The sequence below is a fragment of the Coregonus lavaretus genome (genome assembly GCF_964263955.1).
Source record: "Coregonus lavaretus genome assembly, contig: HAP1_SCAFFOLD_1404, whole genome shotgun sequence".
Taxonomy (NCBI): domain Eukaryota; kingdom Metazoa; phylum Chordata; class Actinopteri; order Salmoniformes; family Salmonidae; genus Coregonus; species Coregonus lavaretus.
The window spans coordinates 66394-86208 of record NW_028166366.1 but is presented as its reverse complement, the minus strand read 5'-3'; the positions used below and the strand labels follow the sequence as shown (position 1 = coordinate 86208).

General features: G+C 47.5%; 1 protein-coding gene across 1 annotated transcript; it reads left to right on the top strand.

Moving 5' to 3' along the window:
* Window positions 1–334: 334 nt before the first annotated feature.
* Window positions 335–14495, top strand: LOC311114811 (tripartite motif-containing protein 16-like protein). Its single transcript, XM_084190048.1, has 6 exons — window positions 335–1023; window positions 2744–2830; window positions 11764–11997; window positions 12094–12253; window positions 12379–12438; window positions 12675–14495. The coding sequence occupies exons 1-6, from the start codon at window positions 427–429 to the stop codon at window positions 13184–13186; spliced, it is 1650 nt and encodes a 549-aa protein (XP_084046174.1). The 5' UTR covers window positions 335–426; the 3' UTR covers window positions 13187–14495.
* Window positions 14496–19815: the final 5320 nt, after the last annotated feature.

Here is a 19815-nt window from a genome sequence, read left to right as displayed (position 1 = left end):
AACAGCTCTTAGCTGTGGTACTGTAAATTGGCCATATACCACACCTCCTCAGGCCTTATTGCTTAATTTAAACAAGTAAGTGTATTATAAGGCATTATAAAGGTCATTAAAATAATTATACCTATGTACTTCATAGAAACTGTTATCCTTTATATATTCTAACAACTCACATTTTAAGATTCATTATTTCATTTGTTCCATGTTAAGGCCTCTAACCTAGGAACAAAACTATTTGTCTCCCTCTTGCTGTTGCATGCAGTTCCTCTCTCTCTTCCTCCATTCCTCTAACCCCTCCCTCCCTCCTTTTAACCCCACCCCTCTGGCAGAACCAGGAAGTCCCTCCCCTCCACAAACTCTCTTCTGAGGAAACGAAACTGATCTGAGTCTCTGTGTCGTCTGTCTGTGTGAGAGTGAACAACCGTCCAAATGGCTCAGCAGGGAGTTCTGCTGGACCAGGACCAGTTCTGTTGTTCTGTCTGTCTGGATCTACTGAAGGAGCCGGTCACCATCCCCTGTGGACACAGTTACTGTAGGAGCTGTATTGAGGGCTGCTGGGATCAGGATGTTCTGAAAGGGGTCTATAGCTGTCCTCAGTGCATAGAGACCTTCACTCCAAGGCCTACTCTGAGGATAAATAACATGTTGGCTGAGATGGTGGAGAAACTGAAGAAGACTGGACTCCAGGCTGCTCCCCCTCCTGCTCTGTGCTATGCTGGACCTGGAGATGTGGCGTGTGATGTCTGCACTGGGACCAGAAAGCGGAAAGCCCTCATGTTCTGTCTGACGTGTTTGGCTTCTTACTGTGAGACTCACCACCAATCTCACTATGAATCTCCTGCTTTGAAGAAGCACAAGCTGGTTAAAGCCACCGCACAACTACAGGAGAAGATCTGCTCTCATCATGACAAACTGCTGGAGGTTTTCTGTCGTACCGATCAGCAGTGTATCTGTTATCTGTGTACAGTGGATGAACATAAAGACCATGAAACAGTGTCAGCTGCAGCAGAGAGGACTGAGAAACAGGTAAGACCAGAACTACTTGTTGGTGACTGTCTGATAAACAAAGAATTAAAGATACAGTGCCTTGCAAAAGTATTCATCCCCCTTGGCGTTTTTCCTATTTTGTTGCATTACAACCTGTAATTTAAATTGATTTTTATTTGGATTTCATGTAATGGACATACACAAAATAGTCAAAATTGGTGAAGTGGAATGAAAAAAAAACAACTTGTTTCAAATCATTCTAAAAAATAAATAACGGAAAAGTGGTACGTGCATATGAATATGGCACCACATTAAACCTGCCAAGAGAGGGCCGCCCATCAAAACTCACGGACCAGGCAAGGAGGGCATTAATCAGAGAAGCAACAGAGACCAAATATAACCCTGAAGGAGCTGCAAAGTTCCACAGCGTAGATTGGGGTATCTGTCCATAGGACCACTTCAAGCCGTAGACTCCACAGAGCTGGGCTTTACGGAAGAGCGGCCAGAAAAAAGGCATTACCACACGTTTGGTGTTCGCTAAAAGGCATGTGGGAGACTCCCCAAACATATGAAAGAAGGTACTCTGGTCAGATGAGACTCAAATTGAGCTTTTTGGCCATCAAGAAAAACGCTATGTCTGGCGCAAACCCAACAACTCATCACCCCGAGAACACCATCCCCACAGTGAAGCACGGTGGTGGCAGCATCATGCTGTGGGGATGGTTTTCATCAGCAGGGACTGGGAAACTGGTCAGAATTGAAGGAATGATGATTGGCGCTAAATACAGGGACATTCTTGAGGGAAACCTGTTTCAGTCTTCCAGAGATTTGAGACTGGGACAGAGGTTCACCTTCCAGCAGGACAATGACCCTAAGCATACTGCTAAAGCAACACTCAAGTGATTTAAGGGGAAACATTTAAATGTCTTGGAATGGCCTAGTCAAAGCCAAGACCTCAATCCAATTGAGAATCTGCGGTATGACTTAAAGATTGCTGTACACCAGAGGAACCCATCCAACTTGAAGAAGCTGGAGCAGTTTTGCCAGTGGCTAGATGTGCCAAGCTTATAGAGACATACCCCAAGAGACTTGCAGCTATAATTGTTGCAAAAGGTGGTTATACAAAGTATTGACTTTGGTGGGGTGAAAAGTTATGCACGCTCAAGTTTTCTTTTTTTTGGTCTTATTTCTTGTTTTTTTTTCACACACAAAAATATTTTGCATCTTCAAAGTGTTAGGCATGTTGTGTAAATCAAATGATACAAACCCACAAAAAATCCATTTTAATTCCAGGTTGTAAGGCAACAAAATAGGAAAAATGCCAAGGGGGATGAATAATTTCCCAAGCCCTGTACAGTAGGAACTAAGGCTGTTTGAATATGAGATCATTCAAGTGAAATCGATCCACGGCAGAACAAATATGAACACAAACCTTGAGTATATAGATATGTTAACCCAGAGTCTCCAAATGTATCACCATTTTCTAAAGTCAAACACCATTATCATTCGTTATCAAACATCATTATCATTCGTTATCAAACACCATTATCATTCGTTATCAAACACCCAATCAGCTCCCCTGTTTTGTGCACTGTTAAAACTATAATCATTCACATAACAACTTAATAATATAATTTCACACAGACACTTCCTCAACATTTTAATCCCTATCTTCAATGTGCCCTATGTCCCATTACTATACTATTGATCTACTGGACAAATAAAGCTTGATAGCTCGTTGAAGAGTGATTCTCCACAGAGGCAGCTGGGGATGAGTCAGCAGAAGGTCCAGCAGAGATTACAGGAGAGAGAGAAGGAGCTCCAACAGGCTGTGGAGTCTCTCAAGGTGAGTATTGTTGACCAGAGGAGACACACCATTTCACTTCTCCCCTCCAGTCAGAGAGAGGGAGAGAGAGAGAGGCCCCTATCCAATCCCACTGACCCCACTGTTGGGAACAGGCTGTCTGGACCCCTTTCAGAGAATAGACTGCTTAATGTAACCGGCGGGATATGAACCCGGGTCTACTGAGGGAGAAACCAACATCTTGACCATTACACCAAGAGGACATTCCCTATTGGGCTGAGGGCCGACACTGATTTTGAAGTCGAAGGCGGGGCTACTTCATCACATAACCATGAGTAACCATGACTGACTCATGTCCCCTATACATTAACATGGAGCTCTCTCTCTCTCTCAATTCAAATCAATTCAAAGGGATTTATTGGCATGGGAAACATATGTTTACATTGCCAAAGCAAGTGAAATAGATAATAAACTAAAGTGAAATAAACAATCAGAAATGAACAGTAAACATTACACTCACAAAAGTTTCAAAGGAATAAAAACTTTCAAATGTTATAACTCAAGTGCAAACAGAGTGAGCCTTTCGCCAGACTGAGTTCAGGAGATGAAATGGAAATGAATGAGGGAGAGTTAAGTGAGGTAGAAGGTTTGGTGAAGAGCTCAGAACCAGAGCCTGGCATCAATGGACATGATAAAGAAGAATCTGGTGCAGTAGGAGTTACATTGTAGGAGAACGTGGATCCATACCTTTTGGCAGATCCATTTGTAGTTTCAGGGTGGGTGGGAAAGGAGTTGGGTGCAGTTGAATCAGTGAAGGTAACCTGTAGTGATATTTGTTTGTGTTTCGTTTGGTGCAACACAGACCTGGTGGTGAGCGTGGTGAAACAGAGGAGTCACTGTCAGTCCTTTTGAGTTTTGAGTCTTTACCCGACAAAGTCATGGTAGGATATATCAGTTATCCTGTTAGAGCTTTTGTGGTGAATCCACTGTGCTGTTTCAGGTGCAACATTTATGGTCATGTTGCAGCAGTTTGTAGGAGGGAGATCCAAGATGTGGGAATTGTGCAGGAGGGGATAGATGATTGTGTAGTTTCGGTGGATAAAGTTGTGTGTGTCAACTGTTGGGATGCCCATGTTGCTGGGGATCTGAAGTGTCCGGTGCGAGAGAGGCAGGTTGAGGTGGCTAGAGTCAGAGTAGTGCAGAAGGTGTCGTATGCTGAGGCAGTGAAGGAAGTAGAGGAGGATGGGTCAAGGGTGAGAGATCCTGAGAGGATCCCTGTGAGTAGTAGATCTGTGCCAGCACAGAGGGATAGGCCAACGAGTGATATATGCTTTAGGAAAGTTAGCTTCTTAGAGTTCATAGCAATGGTTATCAACTGTACCGCAGAAATGGAACGTAAATCACAGAAAATAGATGTTGTGGTGGCAGCTGCAGAGAAGTATTTGGGCATACAAGATTTGACTTCAGAAGAGTTACAGGGTGTGTTGAGTGGTGGTGTCCCGTCCTCCCAGGCCGTTGGCATGGTGCAGGAGCAGATAGGGTCAAAGTAGTGGAATGGGGAAGTGGGTATTTAATGAGTGTAGGGTTAGTTGGAAGGGTGTTTTTTTATTATTATTATAATTTCCCCTTTTCTCATTTTGTGTCACAAAGTATAATGGATTTATATTATAGTCCAGTTGGGGGCGGTAATGCAACATATTGGATGCCAACCGCCGTTAAACACCAAAGAAGAAGAACCGTTACATTATGTCTATGTACAGTATTGTAACGATGTTCATGTCTCTCTCATTCATTAACTTTCGCGGTAGTTGGTTGTGTGGGTCTCTGGTTATGAATAGGGTGCTGACAGACAATTGTTGATGGATATTTATAGAGCTCTGATCAGGACGACAATTGATTACGGGTGTATAGTTTATCGAACAAGGCAAAACTTGGCTTCAGAAGCTGGACAGAATCCAGTATATAGCTTTAAGGATATGTACTGGTGCATTTAAATCAACATCTGTATGTGCCTTACTGGTGGAGGCAGGAGAGATGCCTTTGGATATACAACGTAAAAAATTGTCATTATCTTATTGGGTTGAAAGGCTGTGAGGTTGAGCATCCCACTGCTACTGTTGTAGATGACTGTTGGGAATATACTAGTAGACAAGGCAGTGGTTTTGGTTGGACAGTTGGAAAGCTTGCTGATGAGAGTGGTTTGAGGAAGTTGGAGGTTGGCCCTTCTGTGGTGATAGGGGATGTTCCTCCATGGTTACTCCCAGACCCTGTTGTTGATCTAACCTTGGTAGAGAAAAGGAAAGATTGGTCAGAAGTCAGTGATATAGTGAAACTGGTTGACAATTACATTGGTAAAAGTTGTTATGCTTTTTTAATGCTTTTCACAGATGGATCCAAGGACCCAGATAGTGGGCTCACAGGAGCAGGCGTTTACGTTCCTGAATTTGATGTGCTGATTGATTGATATTAATGTTCCACTGGGTAGAGGTGAGGCCAAATGTAAGATCAGAGCCATTTTGATAGATGTGTGGCAGAAGAGATGGTAATCTGAGCACAAAGGCCGGCATTTATATGAATAGTTTACAGTTTTACAGAAAGGTCGATGGACCAAGATTCAAAAGTCAGATTAGGAAGGAAGATGTGGTGTTAACTCGATTGTGCTTAGGACATTGTACATTGAACTCGTCATTACATCTGGTTGGCAAGCATGGGAATGGTTTGTGTCTGGAAGGTACGGTCGATGAAACGGTGGAGCATGTGTTGTTATATTGTTGTAAGTATGTTGAAGAGAGGGAAAGATTGAAGTGTAGGGTCATTGAGGTTGGACGGGGTTGGGGGGGTTTGGAAGGGATTTTGGGGATGGGGGAGGGTCTATTAGAAGTTAGTAGGGCTCTTCTTTATTTTCTCAGAAGTACTGAGTTAGGTAGGAGGATTTAGAAATGTTGGAAACCGTGATTGACCACACACTCCAGCACAGTAGGTGGCGGCATGCACCTTTAACGTTGGTTTGTGGACCGCCATTATATCATAGAAGAAGAAGTTGGTCGTGTGAGAGATTGTGGTTCGTGAGGAGGGCTACTATTCTTTTTTCTTTTGGTTCTTGCGTATTTTCTGAATGTATTTTCTGATGGTGGAGGGTTTGTTTATTGGTTTCCACTGTTTATCGTTTAGAGTTGAGGGGGGAGTAGGGGTAGTTTGTTAGGGCGGCGTGATGGCCTCAACCGAGTGGAGAAGAAACGCTGTCGCTTCGGGTGCGTTCCGGAGAAAGGTGTGGAGGAAGTTTTGCTCATGGTCGGCGAACAGGTTGGAGCGGAACATCTGCACACTGCATCCAGAATGAACAAGGCGGTGGTTGTGGTAATGAAAAAGGTTTGTCTTGTTGTCAGTGGGATTTTTGTGAGGGGTGTGTTGGTGTAGATGTCGCCTCTTTCGATAAGAGTTGTGGTGGCTAATCTGCCTCCGTTTATTACTTACGAACAGACCGCAAGTAGTTGGTTAGTTTTGGTAAATTTGCAAGTGGTTTTCGTGTGCTCTCGGCTGGGTGCCAAGCGGAATCTGTTAAACATGTCTCTTTTCGTAGACAAGTGTTTGTTTCTTAACAAACTTCAAGGTTACACAGGGGAGGGGTGGAACACAGGGTTTGCTAGCACAGATAGTTTTCGGTGTTTCTAGTGTGGGGATCATCAGTTATAGGCTACAAGCAGCAATATGATTGATATGTAGGACAGGTATTGAACCCAAATAATCCCTACTCAGATGCGCTAACCTCAACCCTAGTAAACATGCATTATAAAAACCTTCTATATAAAATTATCTCATATTGGGAGTAAATAGCCTCTGAATAGAAAAGAAAAAACACTGCATCTTCCAGCCCACCAATAAATTACATAATGCAACCGTTGCGGTTAGCATATTTACCTCAACATGCCCCTCGCTTGCGTGAGAAGGCAGAGTGCTCGATGCTGGTTGATGAATTTGACAATTAATGTACTAGGAAAATACGTTTTTGTCGACCAGAGGTGACTGAATTAATGTTTAGGCTTATTGATAATCATTATAGTAATGAAGTATAATTTCAAAACATGACCATAAAAACAGGTAATAATAAACATGACTCATCATTATATTACTTCACAGTAATGTGTTTTCAGTCCTTCCTCTTGCGTTAGCAGTGTGGAAAGGGACAGTAAAAAGCTCAGGCAGGAGGAGTTTTCCTGTGAGGGGGAGTGGTGGTGTATCCAGGGAGAGAACTAAACGAATCTTCTGAAATGTCATTCATGGTCTTATGCTGCCATCTATTGGAATTATTAAGCAACTGCAGTAGGACTGAATAAAGTCTTTTTCCTTACTAATCCTTACTAAAGTAGTGATTACTCAGAATTGCAAAATAAATGGCAGGGGTACCAGGAGGGAGGAGAGTAGAGCAGGGTCAAGTGGTGGTGGTACCAGGAAGGAGGAGAGTAGAGCAGGGTCAAGTGGTGGTGGTACCAGGAAGGAGGAGAGTAGAGCAGGGTCAAGTGGTGGTGGTACCAGGAGGGAGGAGAATAGAGCAGGGTCAAGTGGTGGTGGTACCAGGAGGGAGGAGAATAGAGCAGGGTCAAGTGGTGGTGGTACCAGGAAGGAGGAGAGTAGTGCAGGGTCAAGTGGTGGTGGTACCAGGAAGGAGGAGAGTAGTGCATGGCCAAGTGGTGGTGCGCTGGCCGTGGAGAAAGCGGTGGTGGGGAGGGTTGCAGCTGGGCTACATGAGCTGAGGCAGGTTTCTGTAGTAACAGAGACTCCGGTGGGCAAAGGCTTGTTGGGCTCATCGGTTCCTGATGGAGACTAAAGGGGAAAAAGAAGGTTCTGCTGGAGTCTTATTTGATTGATCCTGGAAGGTTTGTAAGGTCAGTACAACACGTGATGAAGAATGAGGGGTTTAGTGTCCTCTCACCCAGGAAGCGGTATAGGCTGAGAAAATGGGTCATGGGTTCTTAAGGGCATGTCTTCAGAATCTGCTTAAATGGATGGTTTTTTCTGGCATGGCGGCTTTATGGGCTTCTCTACTGGTTTCTGATTGTGGTGATTTCCCTCCCACCTCTTATGGAGATTTCACGGTTAGACTTCCTTAACATGAACGGCAGCAGAGACTGGGGGAATAAGTCAAACAAAAACATTTAAACGTGATTTTTTTGCAAGAGACACACAGTGATGTGATTAATGAAGTGTATTGGGGGTCTGGTGGAAGGGGGCGCAGGTGCTGAGCCATGGCACAAATCTTAGTGCAGGGGTAGCAAAAGAGGTGTGTAAGGGTAGGTTGTTAGTGGTTAGAGCCAAAATCAATTTCCTTGTCTTTGCTTTCCAAAATGTGTCTGCACCTAGTACAGGGCTCAGTTCTCTGTTTCACCAGGGCCCAGGCAGGTGTCCTATTGGAAATTCAATGTAAAGCTCTTCCAAGATGTCACTTTTTGCTCAAGCTTCCAAGGCTTTTGGGAAAGGTGGGGACAGCATAAGGGGGAGTTTGAGTCTCTCAGTCAGTGGTGGGACGTAGGGAAAGCCCAGATTCAGGTTTTCAGTCAGCAGTATACATATTTTTCCTCTTCAGAGGCCAGGAGAGTACTGGGGGAGCTTGAGGGGTTCATAAGTGAGGTGGAGGCTGAGCTGGTGGGGTAAGGTAGGGTGGGGCTACAAGATAATCTATCTGAACTACTCAGGGACCTAGGGGCTTTTATTTCAGAGAAAGCAAAAGGATCACTTGTAAGAGCTAGTTTTTCCATGTTGAGGGAGATGGATGCTCCAAGCTCTTTTGGGTTGGAGAAACAGAGTGGGGAAACCAAGAAAATCCATTGTTTACGTTTGTCTGATGGGCGTGTAACTTCTGTTGTGGGGAGATGAGGGAGCCTGATGGGTGGGTAACTTCTGTTGTGGGGAGATGAGGGAGCCTGATGGGTGGGTAACTTCTGTTGTGAGGAGATGAGGGAGCCTGATGGGTGGGTAACTTCTGTTGTGGGGGAGATGAGGGAGCCTGATGGGTGGGTAACTTCTGTTGTGGGGGAGATGAGGGAGCCTGATGGGTGGGTAACTTCTGTTGTGGGTAGATGAGGGAGCCTGATGGGTGGGTAACTTCTGTTGTGGGGAGATGAGGGAGCCTGATGGGCGTGTAACTTCTGTTGTGGGGAGATGAGGGAGCCTGATGGGTGGGTAACTTCTGTTGTGGGGAGATGAGGGAGCCTGATGGGTGGGTAACTTCTGTTGTTGGGGAGATGAGGGAGCCTGATGGGTGGGTAACTTCTGTTGTGAGGAGATGAGGGAGCCTGATGGGTGAGTAACTTCTGTTGTGGGGAGATGAGGGAGCATGATGGGTGGGTAACTTCTGTTGTGGGGGAGATGAGGGAGCCTGATGGGTGGGTAACTTCTGTTGTTGGGGAGATGAGGGAGCCTGATGGGTGGGTAACTTCTGTTGTTGGGGAGATGAGGGAGCCTGATGGGTGGGTAACTTCTGTTGTGAGGAGATGAGGGAGCCTGATGGGTGAGTAACTTCTGTTGTGGGGAGATGAGGGAGCCTGATGAGTGGGTAACTTCTGTTGTGGGGGAGATGAGGGAGCCTGATGGGTGGGTAACTTCTGTTGTGGGGAGATGAGGGAGCCTGATGGGTGGGTAACTTCTGTTGTGGGGAAGATGAGGGAGCCTGATGGGTGGGTAACTTCTGTTGTGGGGAGATGAGGGAGCCTGATGGGTGGGTAACTTCTGTTGTGGGGAGATGAGGGAGCCTGATGGGTGGGTAACTTCTGTTGTGGGGAGATGAGGCAGCAGGCTGTGGAGTTGTACTCTGATTTATAGAGGGCAGAACTCTGTGGTCCTCTGTAGAGCATGGCGCTTGTAATGCCAGGGTAGTGGGTTCGATCCCCGGGACCACCCATATGTAAAAATGTATGCACATGACTGTAAGTCGCTTTGGATAAAAGCGTCTGCTAAATGGCATATTATTATTATTATTATTATCCTGGGTGTTCTCAGGTTCTGCTCACAGACCTTTCCAAACTCTCTCAGTCACAGAGAAATCAAATAGACATTTCCCTGGCCTTTCACAAACTCTCAGCTGCTGTCTCTCAGACGGTCTGCCTGTGGATTTTTATAAAAAGTTCTGGGGAATTATTGGACAGAACGTGTGTTGCGTGAGTGCGTCGGGGTGGGGGAGCTGTCGCTAAGCTGTAGACGGGAGGCTTTGACTCTCCTGCCCAAAATAGGGATTTGAGCGACTTAAAGAACTGGAGGCCTGTGGCATTGCTCTGTGTGGAATATAAGGTCTTTACCAAGGTCCTCGTTAACAGACTGAAGTCCCACCTGGAGTCTATTGTACACAAGGACCAAACGTACTGTCGACCAGGACGCTCAAACACAGACAATCTGTTCATAATCAGGAGAAAGCCTTTGATAGGGTGGACCATGAATATCTGTTCAATGTGTTGTTTTGGTTGTGGGGAGAATTTTGTGGCCTGTGTTCAAATGCTGTACGCTGGGGCTTCATGTATGGTCAAGGTGTGGGGAGGGCTCAGTAGGCCAGTCTGGGTAGGGAGGGGCATTCACCAGGGATGCCCTCTGTCAGGGCAGCTATACACTCTTGTTATTGAGCCCTTTCTGGGCCTGCTACGCAGGAGGCTACAGGGAGTGTGGGAGCCAGGCATAGGGTTGGGGACAGGCATAGCAGTGCAGCATACGCTGATGACGTCTGTGTTGGTTAGGGATGAGCAGAACCTACAGGCCCTGGAGAATAGTTTGAGGGTGTACGAGGGGGCGTCTTCTGCTTAGGTAAACTGGGGCAAGAGTGAGGCTCTGTTATGTGGGGCATGGAGGGACAGGGCACCTCCGCAGCTTCCAGGGGGGTTGCAGTGGGGCTGTGAGTGGCTCAAGATGCTTGGGGTGTATCTGGGCTCGGAGGGTTGGGATAGGAAGAACTGGGAAGGAGTGTCACAAGCGGTGGTGTCGAGGGTGACGAAGTGGAGGTGGCTCATCTCCCAAGTGGCATACAGAGGGAGGGTGCTGATCATCAACAACTTGGTGGCATCCTCTCTATGGCTTAAATTGGCCATTCTCAACGCCCCCGGTGGTCTGCTTGTGGACCTGCAGCGCAAGTTAGTGAATTTTCTCTGGTCAGGGTGGCAGCGTTCTGACTCAGCAGCACAGAGGCTACTGTACCGTACGGAGGTGGGCTGGAGGGAACCAGCATGTGCTCTGTTGAGGAGGGCTGGTGGTTTGGGGCTGGATCAGCAGATCTTCATCATGCGGCAGGAGAGACTCAATACAGCAGGGGTCTCTGATTTCTATGCTGCAGTACTGAGGGCTGGAGCAGCCTGAGGAGGGGCCACCACCGTTTCTTCCACTGCAAGTGACAGCAGAGACTGGGGACTGGCAGGAGAGTCTGGAGGACTTACTGACTTTTAACACTCTGAGCTTAGTGGGAGTGAAGGGGCATCAGTGGCAGGGGGTTGTGGGGGCTGAGAGCATGGCAGGGTATAGGTGGAGGGGCTCTATAAGCTCCCAGTGCTGGAAAGGTCAGGGGTCGTCTAGTGGAGGGTATTACATGGAGCCCTGGACACCAATAGCTGGTTGGCTCGGGTTGACCTGGGAGTTGGGGAGGGGTGTCCGTTTTCTGCAATGACAGACTGTTCATCATGTTTTTTCTGTGTTGCCAGGGTAATGCCATTACTGTTAACGCCTTAGGGTTGAGTTTGAGTTGTACAAAATGATCAACAGTGTGGAGATGTTTCAGGAGGTATGGGGGCTCAGGGGGGCTGTCTGTACGGCTGGAGAGGAGGGGTTTGATGGACGGTTGGAATGTGGTGCTGGATGGTGTATTGTACTGTGGTGTTGGGTACTGGATAATGTGATTGTGTGGAGGTTGTGGTGGCACGCAATGTGCTTTTAGGGGTGGGGGTGTTAGTGTAATGAGGATGGCTCATTAAAGTAAGACAAGTCAGTCTCTCTCTCTCTCTTAACAGCGCTCTGCACAGGCAGCAGTGGAGGACAGTGATAAGATCTTTACCGAGCTGATCCGCTCCATTGAGAGAAGGCGCTCTGAGGTGAAGGAGCTGATCAGAGCCCAAGAGAAGGCTCAAGTGAGTCAAGCTGAAGGACTCCTGGAGCAACTGGAGCAGGAGATAGCTGAGCTGAGGAAGAGAAGCACTGAGCTGGAGCAGCTCTCACACACAGAGGATCACATCCATTTCCTCCAGGTAACTCAACTGCCTTGATACATGTGATATGAAATTAACTTAATGTGAAACTCTCAATCATTTGGTTCTGTTCTCTCTCTCTCTCTCTGTCTCCAGAGTTATCAGTCTCTCTCCGGTACCAGTGTATCTTCAGACTTACCAAGCATCGTTGTCCGTCCTCTTCAGTACTTTGGAGATGTGAGTAAGACTGTGTCTGAACTGAGAGAGAAACTAGAAGACGTCCTTAAAGGAGAATGGACCAAGATCTCCACTACAGGTGTGTTGAAAATAATAAGAACATCAACTTTAGACCATTGAAAGTTCCCTACTAGTCATATACATGTGGAATATGGTGTGATGATAACATTCCCTCTCTCTGTGAATGTGTTTGTGTGTCTGTAGTGAATATAGTGGATGTTGTACTGCCTCCAGAGCCCAAGACCAGAGAACAGTTCTTACAATGTGAGTCTCTTTATTCTGAAGTAACTAACAGTCTCTTTTTACTGACACTCCTAACAATCCCTCTAGAAATATATAGTAATAGTAGATCTAATCAAAGACTGGGTATCTATCTGACTCCTCATATTTCTCTGATTTGATCTCTGCTGTGCTCTAATCAAAGACAGGGTAGATACAGTATCTGACTTCACTTATTGTTCTAACTCCCCTCATTGGTCTCTGCTCTGCTCTTCTCCCAGATTCCTGTCAGCTCACGCTGGACCCAGACACAGCAGACACACTCCTCTCTCTGTCTGAAGGGAACAGAAAGGTGACCGATACAGACCAAGTCCAACCATATCCTGTTCATCCAGACAGATTCACCAACTATTGTCAGGTTTTGTGTAGAGAGGGTCTGTCTGGACGCTGTTACTGGGAGGTGGAGTGGAGTGGGGAGTGGGTTGTTACAGCAGTCTCATATAAAGACATCAGCAGAACAGAGACAGATGGTGGATTTGGAGACAATAACAAGTCCTGGAGTTTACAGTGTTATAGTGATGGTTATTGGTTCAGACACAATAATGTTGTGACTGAAGTATCAGGCCCTCTGTCCTCCAGAGTAGGAGTGTACCTGGATCACAAGGCAGGTACTCTGTCCTTCTACAGTGTCTCTGACACAATGACCCTCCTCCACAGAGTCCAGACCACATTCACTCAGCCCCTCTATCCTGGGTTTTATCTCTGTGGTACTGCTGAGCTGGTTAAACTGTAGTAGGGTCCACATAGATACTAGTCATGCTGTACACTGTACACTGACTGTATGCCTTCTTAATATTGAGTTGCATCGGGTGGGGGGCTGTTAAAACTGTTTTGAATGGGGTGTGTTTTGGGGTCTGGGGGTGAAATCAAACAGTGTATTCAAACTGGTTAGGGGTAGACTTAGACCCCCTAGAACATTCACACCTGGTCCTTTGTTGCAGGATTTGTTTTATACATGTTTGTACATTAATTTCTTACATTTCCATTCCCAGGTTGAATGTCAATAAGAAGTAATATAATTGTATGTATGACTTTACAATGTCCAGCTACATTATACTCCACATAGCTTTATAGGAAGCAGACTTTACAATGTCCAGCTACATTATACTCCACATAGCTTTATAGGAAGCAGACTTTACAATGTCCAGCTACATTATACTCCACATAGCTTTATAGGAAGCAGACTTTACAATGTCCAGCTACATTATACTCCACATAGCTTTATAGGAAGCAGACTTTACAATGTCCAGCTACATTATACTCCACATAGCTTTATAGGAAGCAGACTTTACAATGTCCAGCTACATTATACTCCACATAGCTTTATAGGAAGCAGACTTTACAATGTCCAGCTACATTATACTCCACATAGCTTTATAGGAAGCAGACTTTACAATGTCCAGCTACATTATACTCCACATAGCTTTATAGGAAGCAGACTTTACAATGTCCAGCTACATTATACTCCACATAGCTTTATAGGAAGCAGACTTTACAATGTCCAGCTGGGTAAAGATTAGAGCTTTCTTTCCTTTTTAAATCACTCCAGGCAATATGTAATACAAATCTGATTTGGTTGCAATGCTGGGAAGAACTACACCACAGTAGATCCACGTTGCCTTTCAACTTTTTTCAAATAGGTTAAATCCTTCCAAAATGTCATATGAGGTGCATTAGGCTAGGAGAAAGGGGGGGAGAGAGTGGCCAGCCTCCACAGGGGATATAGAAATACATTGCCTGCTGCCCTAACTTCAACTTGGTGCCTATGTGGGTTTATATTGCCATATCAAACTGTCTTCTTTGTCAACCCATCAGGCCACTATAAGGATTACCTGTGTTGAGTTTAAGCTTCCTGGAGCAACCGGAAGTGGGAAGATTGACCCTAAACATGGTTTAGATGTATCCACCAGCAGATAGTGAAAACGCTACATTCAACCCTCTGTAAAAAGTTTAGTTTTTCACGGATTGACCTGAAACTCAAGATTCTGTAAGAGCTTGTCCCAATGAGGATATGTGTTTAATTACAGCTTCCTGTGACAACCGGAAGTGCCTTACATTGTGGTCATAGGTGCTGTTTCGAAGGGTTAAAAAGGTCACATCCTTCCAAAATGTCACGTGTGATTAGGCAACCCTCATGAACCCGTACATATTAGAAAACCAGGTTTTTATCCGTTTGTTTTTTTATAAAGCTAGAAAAAAAAATATATATATTTATTTAACCAGGTAATCCAGTTGAGAACAAGTTCTCATTTACAACTGCGACCTGGCCAAGATAAAGCAAAGCAGTGCGATTAAAAAACAACAACACAGAGTTACATATGGGGTAAAAAAAACATAAAGTCAAAAATACAACAGAAAATATATATACAGTGTGTGCAAATGTAGCAAGTTATGGAGGTAAGGCAATAAATAGGCTATAGTGTTATATCTAGCCTAGTTGTAGAAGAACGGACATCTGCACAGTTTCACATTTAACATCACTCTGTCGTTTAATGACATGTGCCACGCATTCTGACAACCCATTCATCCGTAACGCAGCACACTGTCGTAAACCATAACAACGTACAGTACGACGTACAGCACGTCGTACCATACATAACATTTCCCCCCCTTTCCAAAACCAGGGACTGGTACCATATATAAAATGTCCATAGGGCAAGAACCTAGAGTGATACCTGTAAGAAATAAACATTAACCCTTAAACGGATGGACTCTCCAAACTAGCCAGTTCAGTCCATTAACCTGGAGGTTGACTAAGACACCTAACGGAGCCTAAGAATGAAAAGAGGTTAAGTAGTCCCCCAGATAAGCAGGGCGAGTTCGTGCCCGCATAGGCCTTTCTTCAACCGCCACCGCTTGTGGCTCTGGCCCTTGGGGAACCCACAGAGGCTGGGGCTCGGGTGGTAGTGGTGGAGGAGGTCCATCCGGTGGCGTCTCTGGCCTGCATGTCTGTTTTGTGTGCCTTCGTGTTCCTTGAGGGGCAGGGACATTTCTGAGGCGGCTGGCGTGCCAGCGTGATCCATTGCTCATCATGAATGTGGCGGGCCCCAGTTGTCGACTGACCTGCAAGGGGTCCGACCAGAATGAGGCCATTTTGTTGCACCGCTGAGGCCGTCGGGCTCGGACCCAGTCTGACACTTGGATGATCGACTTCTTCACCCTGTGTGCCTTGTCAAAACGCTGTTTCATTGCTCTTTGGTGCCTGGTCACTGCCTGCTGTTCTTTGGTGCGCCTAGTCGCCGGTTCTGCTACTCTCTGTGTTCTGAGTCTGTCCAGTGGCAGTTCCATCTCACGACCTAGCATGAGGGATGCCGGGGAGACCTGTGTTGTTGTGTGTTTGCTTGCTCTGTAGTGCATTAGCGTTTGATTCAAAGCAGTTTGGAACGTGCACCCCTGGACCAGGTGCGCTCTGATGCCGTTCTTCAGCGTTTGGTTGAAGCGTTCCACCCCTCCGTTAGCTTGTGGGTTGTAGTAGGCCGTGCGGATGTGTTTGATTCCCTTGTTGCTGAGATATGAGGAGAACTCGGCAGAGGTTAGCTGGGGCCCATTGTCCGTGGTAAGGGTGAGGGGTAGGCCCCACCTTGTGAACAGGCTGTCTAGGATGTCCACGATGGCCTGTGCTGTGACAGTTCCGACAGGAACCACTTCTGGCCACTTAGAGTGGAGGTCATACACCACCACCAGGAAGCGCTGATGGTGAGGGACTGCGTGTCCATGGATCTCGCCACAGATGTCCAGTTGGATGTGCTCCCAGGGGTGGGATGGCCATGCGAGAGGCTGCAGGGGGGGTGGGGCGGACTGTCCTGTTTTCCCACTGAGGAGGCATGCAGCACAATCCCTGACCAGGGCTTCAATGTCGTGGTCGATGCCTGGCCACCACACAAGGTCTCGACATCGCTGTTTGACCTTGACTATGCCCAAGTGACCCTCGTGCGCCATGGATAGAACACGCGCACGCAGGCCACTCGGGACCACAGTGCAAAACCCTCGAGAGACACAGACTTCTTCCCAGCAAGAAAGTTCGTGCTTCACTCTGGCGAAAGTCGCCAGCTCTTCCGGCACATGTGCTGGCCATCCAGTGCGTATGTAGGTGCGCAGGGTAGACAGTGTGGGATCCTGTTCCGATGCTTGCTTCAGCTCCTCCAGTGAGACGACTGACTGAAGAGGAGCGTAGAGCATTTGTACAAGCTCTGTTTCGTTGTCGTCTGGCAAGACGGTCGGAGTAGGAGCGTCAAAGGAGCGTGAGAGGAGGTCTGCCACCACGTTATCCCTCCCCGGAGTGAACTTCAGCTGATAGTCATACTGTCTGAGGCGGTCGGCCCATCTGTGCAGCCGAAGTGGCTTGTGGCCAGTTCCTGATGCTGACAGTAGCGTTGTGAGGGACTGGTGGTCGGTTCGGAGTGTGAACAGACAGCCATATAGGTAGAGGTGCCACCTTTCGCACGCCCAGACACAGGCCAGTGCTTCTCGTTCGCCCACAGAGTACCGTTGTTCTGTGGGGCTCAGGGCCCTTGAGGCGAAGGCGACGGGCCTCTCAATGCCATTCTGCAGCTGTGAGAGGACAGCTCCTAGTGCTCCAGCTGAGGCGTCACATGTGACAATGGTGTGGCAGACGGGGTCAAAGTGAGCCAAGACTGGGGCTGTGGTGAGCTGGCTCTTCAGTGAGCGGACCGCGTCTGAGCAGGCTGCCGTCCAGGCCCATGGCTCATCCTTCTTGAGGAGCTGGCGAAGGGGCGCTGTGGTCTGAGAGTAGTGGGGCAGAAACCGGAGGTAGTAAGCTGTCATGCCCAAGAATGAGGCCACCTGAGAGGCTGAGGTCGGTTCCGGGATCCGGTGGACAGCTTCAATGTTCGACATGAGTGGGGCAATGCCTTTGGCCGACAGGCGGAAGCCCACAAACTCGATGGCTGGAGCTGCAAAGGTGCACTTTCCACCGTTAAGGGTCAGGTTGTTCCGCAGTAGAGCACTGAATACTCTGTGGAGTCGATAATCATGGATGTGGAGGTCAGGGCCGTGGACCACGATGTCATCCAGATAGACCGCCACCCCAGGTATTCCAGCGAGGATGGTGCTCATCACCTTCTGGAAGCAGCTGGGGGCGGAGCTAAGTCCAAAAGGCATGCGTGTATATCTGAACACGCCGGCATGTGTGACAAAGGCCGTGAGGTCTCTGCTAGCTGCATGGAGGGGTACCTGAAGATAACCCTGACGAAGGTCAAGCTTCGTGAAGATCGTGGAGCCATGGAATTGTGCGGTCAGCTCCTCAGCTGTAGGCAAGGGGTACTTATCCGGGACAACGGCCTTGTTCACAGCACGGAGATCCACACAGGTCCGGATTCCACCTGACTTTTTGGTTGCAATGACCAAGTTTGAAATCCAGGGGGCAGCGTTGACTGGCTCAATGATGCCTGCATCCAACTGTGACTGGAGATCTTTTGTGACGTCATCACGCAGTGCAAAGGGAATGCGCCGCAGGGGGTGCATGACTGGGGTCACTTCCGGATTCACTAGGGGCCTGTGAGTAAAGGCTGTGAGGCAGCCCAGTCCATCAAACAGAGTCGGCCAGTTCTGCTGCCATGTGCAGGTAACCTGGTATATAGCTGACCCACTGTCATCTCTCAGTGTGAATCCCAAGCCTGTGAAGAGGTCGAGGCCCAGGAGGTTGGCACCCCGCTTTGCAACATGAAATGTGAATGATGGCAGATGTTTGGTGCCGTAGTGTACTGGGACCTGGAGGGTGCCTACAATGTCTATCTTAGATCTACCGTACCCACACAGGGCAGTGGAGGGCTGTTGGAGTGGTAGGTGACTGAAAAACTTGTAGTAAGTGGCAAGGTTGAGCAACGACACCGCAGCGCCAGTATCCAGCAGCAAAGGCAAACCCACCTCACCCAGCTGCACAGTGCATGTCCTGAATGACACATGGTTGGTGGAGACGGTTCGGATTTCCGTGTGTTCAGGTTGAGAGTGAGATGAAACTAAGGGCCTGTTCTGGGTGGAGCTAGTAGCAGGGGCAGAACGACACACTTTCGCAAAGTGATTGTATTTTGAACAGTTCTTGCATATTTTCCCACGGGCTGGGCAGTTTGAAGCCCTTGAATTGTGAGAGCTAGCCCCACAGTTGCCACAGCTACTTCTGTTTGTTTGCCTGCTGCACGGGCATGTCGGTGTCTGTGTCCATGCAGCTATCGACGCGGGAGGGCGTGCGCAGCGCGTGATCGTTGTAGTGCGCCTGCTCGGGCTGAAGCTGCTGTGTGAGAATGGCTGGGGGCCGAGTGTATGCTGCAGAGCTCTCTGTTAGCATAGAAGAGCATTCCAACGCCGCTTCAACCTGGAGTGCTATTTTAATAGCTCCATCTAGTTGTAAATTATCCGATTCCAAAAGCAGTTTCTCCCTTGTCTTTTCACATAACGTCCCCTCTATCAACTGATCCCTGATGATCTCGTCCTGAAGTGTCCCGTAGTTACAAGAGCTAGCCAAATCCCTCAGATTAGCCACGTAGCTTTGAATGGACTCACCCGGCCGTTGGTGTCTCTTCCGTAGCCGGTAGCGTCGGAGGAGCACTCGCTCTTTCCCGGCGAAGTGGTTCCGTAAGAGGCTGACTGCAGCAGTGAATGTAGGAGCCGATCCAAGCGCTCTGAAAATCCTCTGTCCCTCAAGGCAGTGACGGAGAAGTGCTGTCCTCCGCTTGTCGGAGATTGTAGAAAAGTCCGTAGCTTCTAGATAAGTGTTAAAACTATCAAGCCAGTTATTCCACGGGACTGGAGGTTCGCCAGGCATGGCGAGGAATGGTGCTGGCGGTGGTAAACTGAATTCAGCCATCTTCGTCGCCAATGTTATATCTAGCCTAGTTGTAGAAGAACGGACATCTGCACAGTTTCACATTTAACATCACTCTGTCGTTTAATGACATGTGCCACGCATTCTGACAACCCATTCATCCGTAACGCAGCACACTGTCGTAAACCATAACAACGTACAGTACGACGTACAGCACGTCGTACCATACATAACATATAGTGCAAAATAATTACAATAGTATTAACACTGGAATGCTAGATGTGCAAGAGATTATGTGCAAATAGAGATACTGGGGTGCAAAAGAGCAAAATAAATAACAATATAGGGATGAGGTAGTTGGGTGGGCTAATTTCAGATGGGCTGTGTACAGGTGCAGTGATCGGTAAGGTGCTCTGACAACTGATGCTTAAAGTTAGTGAGGGAGATAAGAGTCTCCAGCTTCAGAGATTTTTGCAATTCGTTCCAGTCATTGGCAGCAGAGAACTGGAAGGAATGGCGGCCAAAGGAGGTGTTGGCTTTGGGAATGACCAGTGAGATATACCTGCTGGAGCGCAGACTAT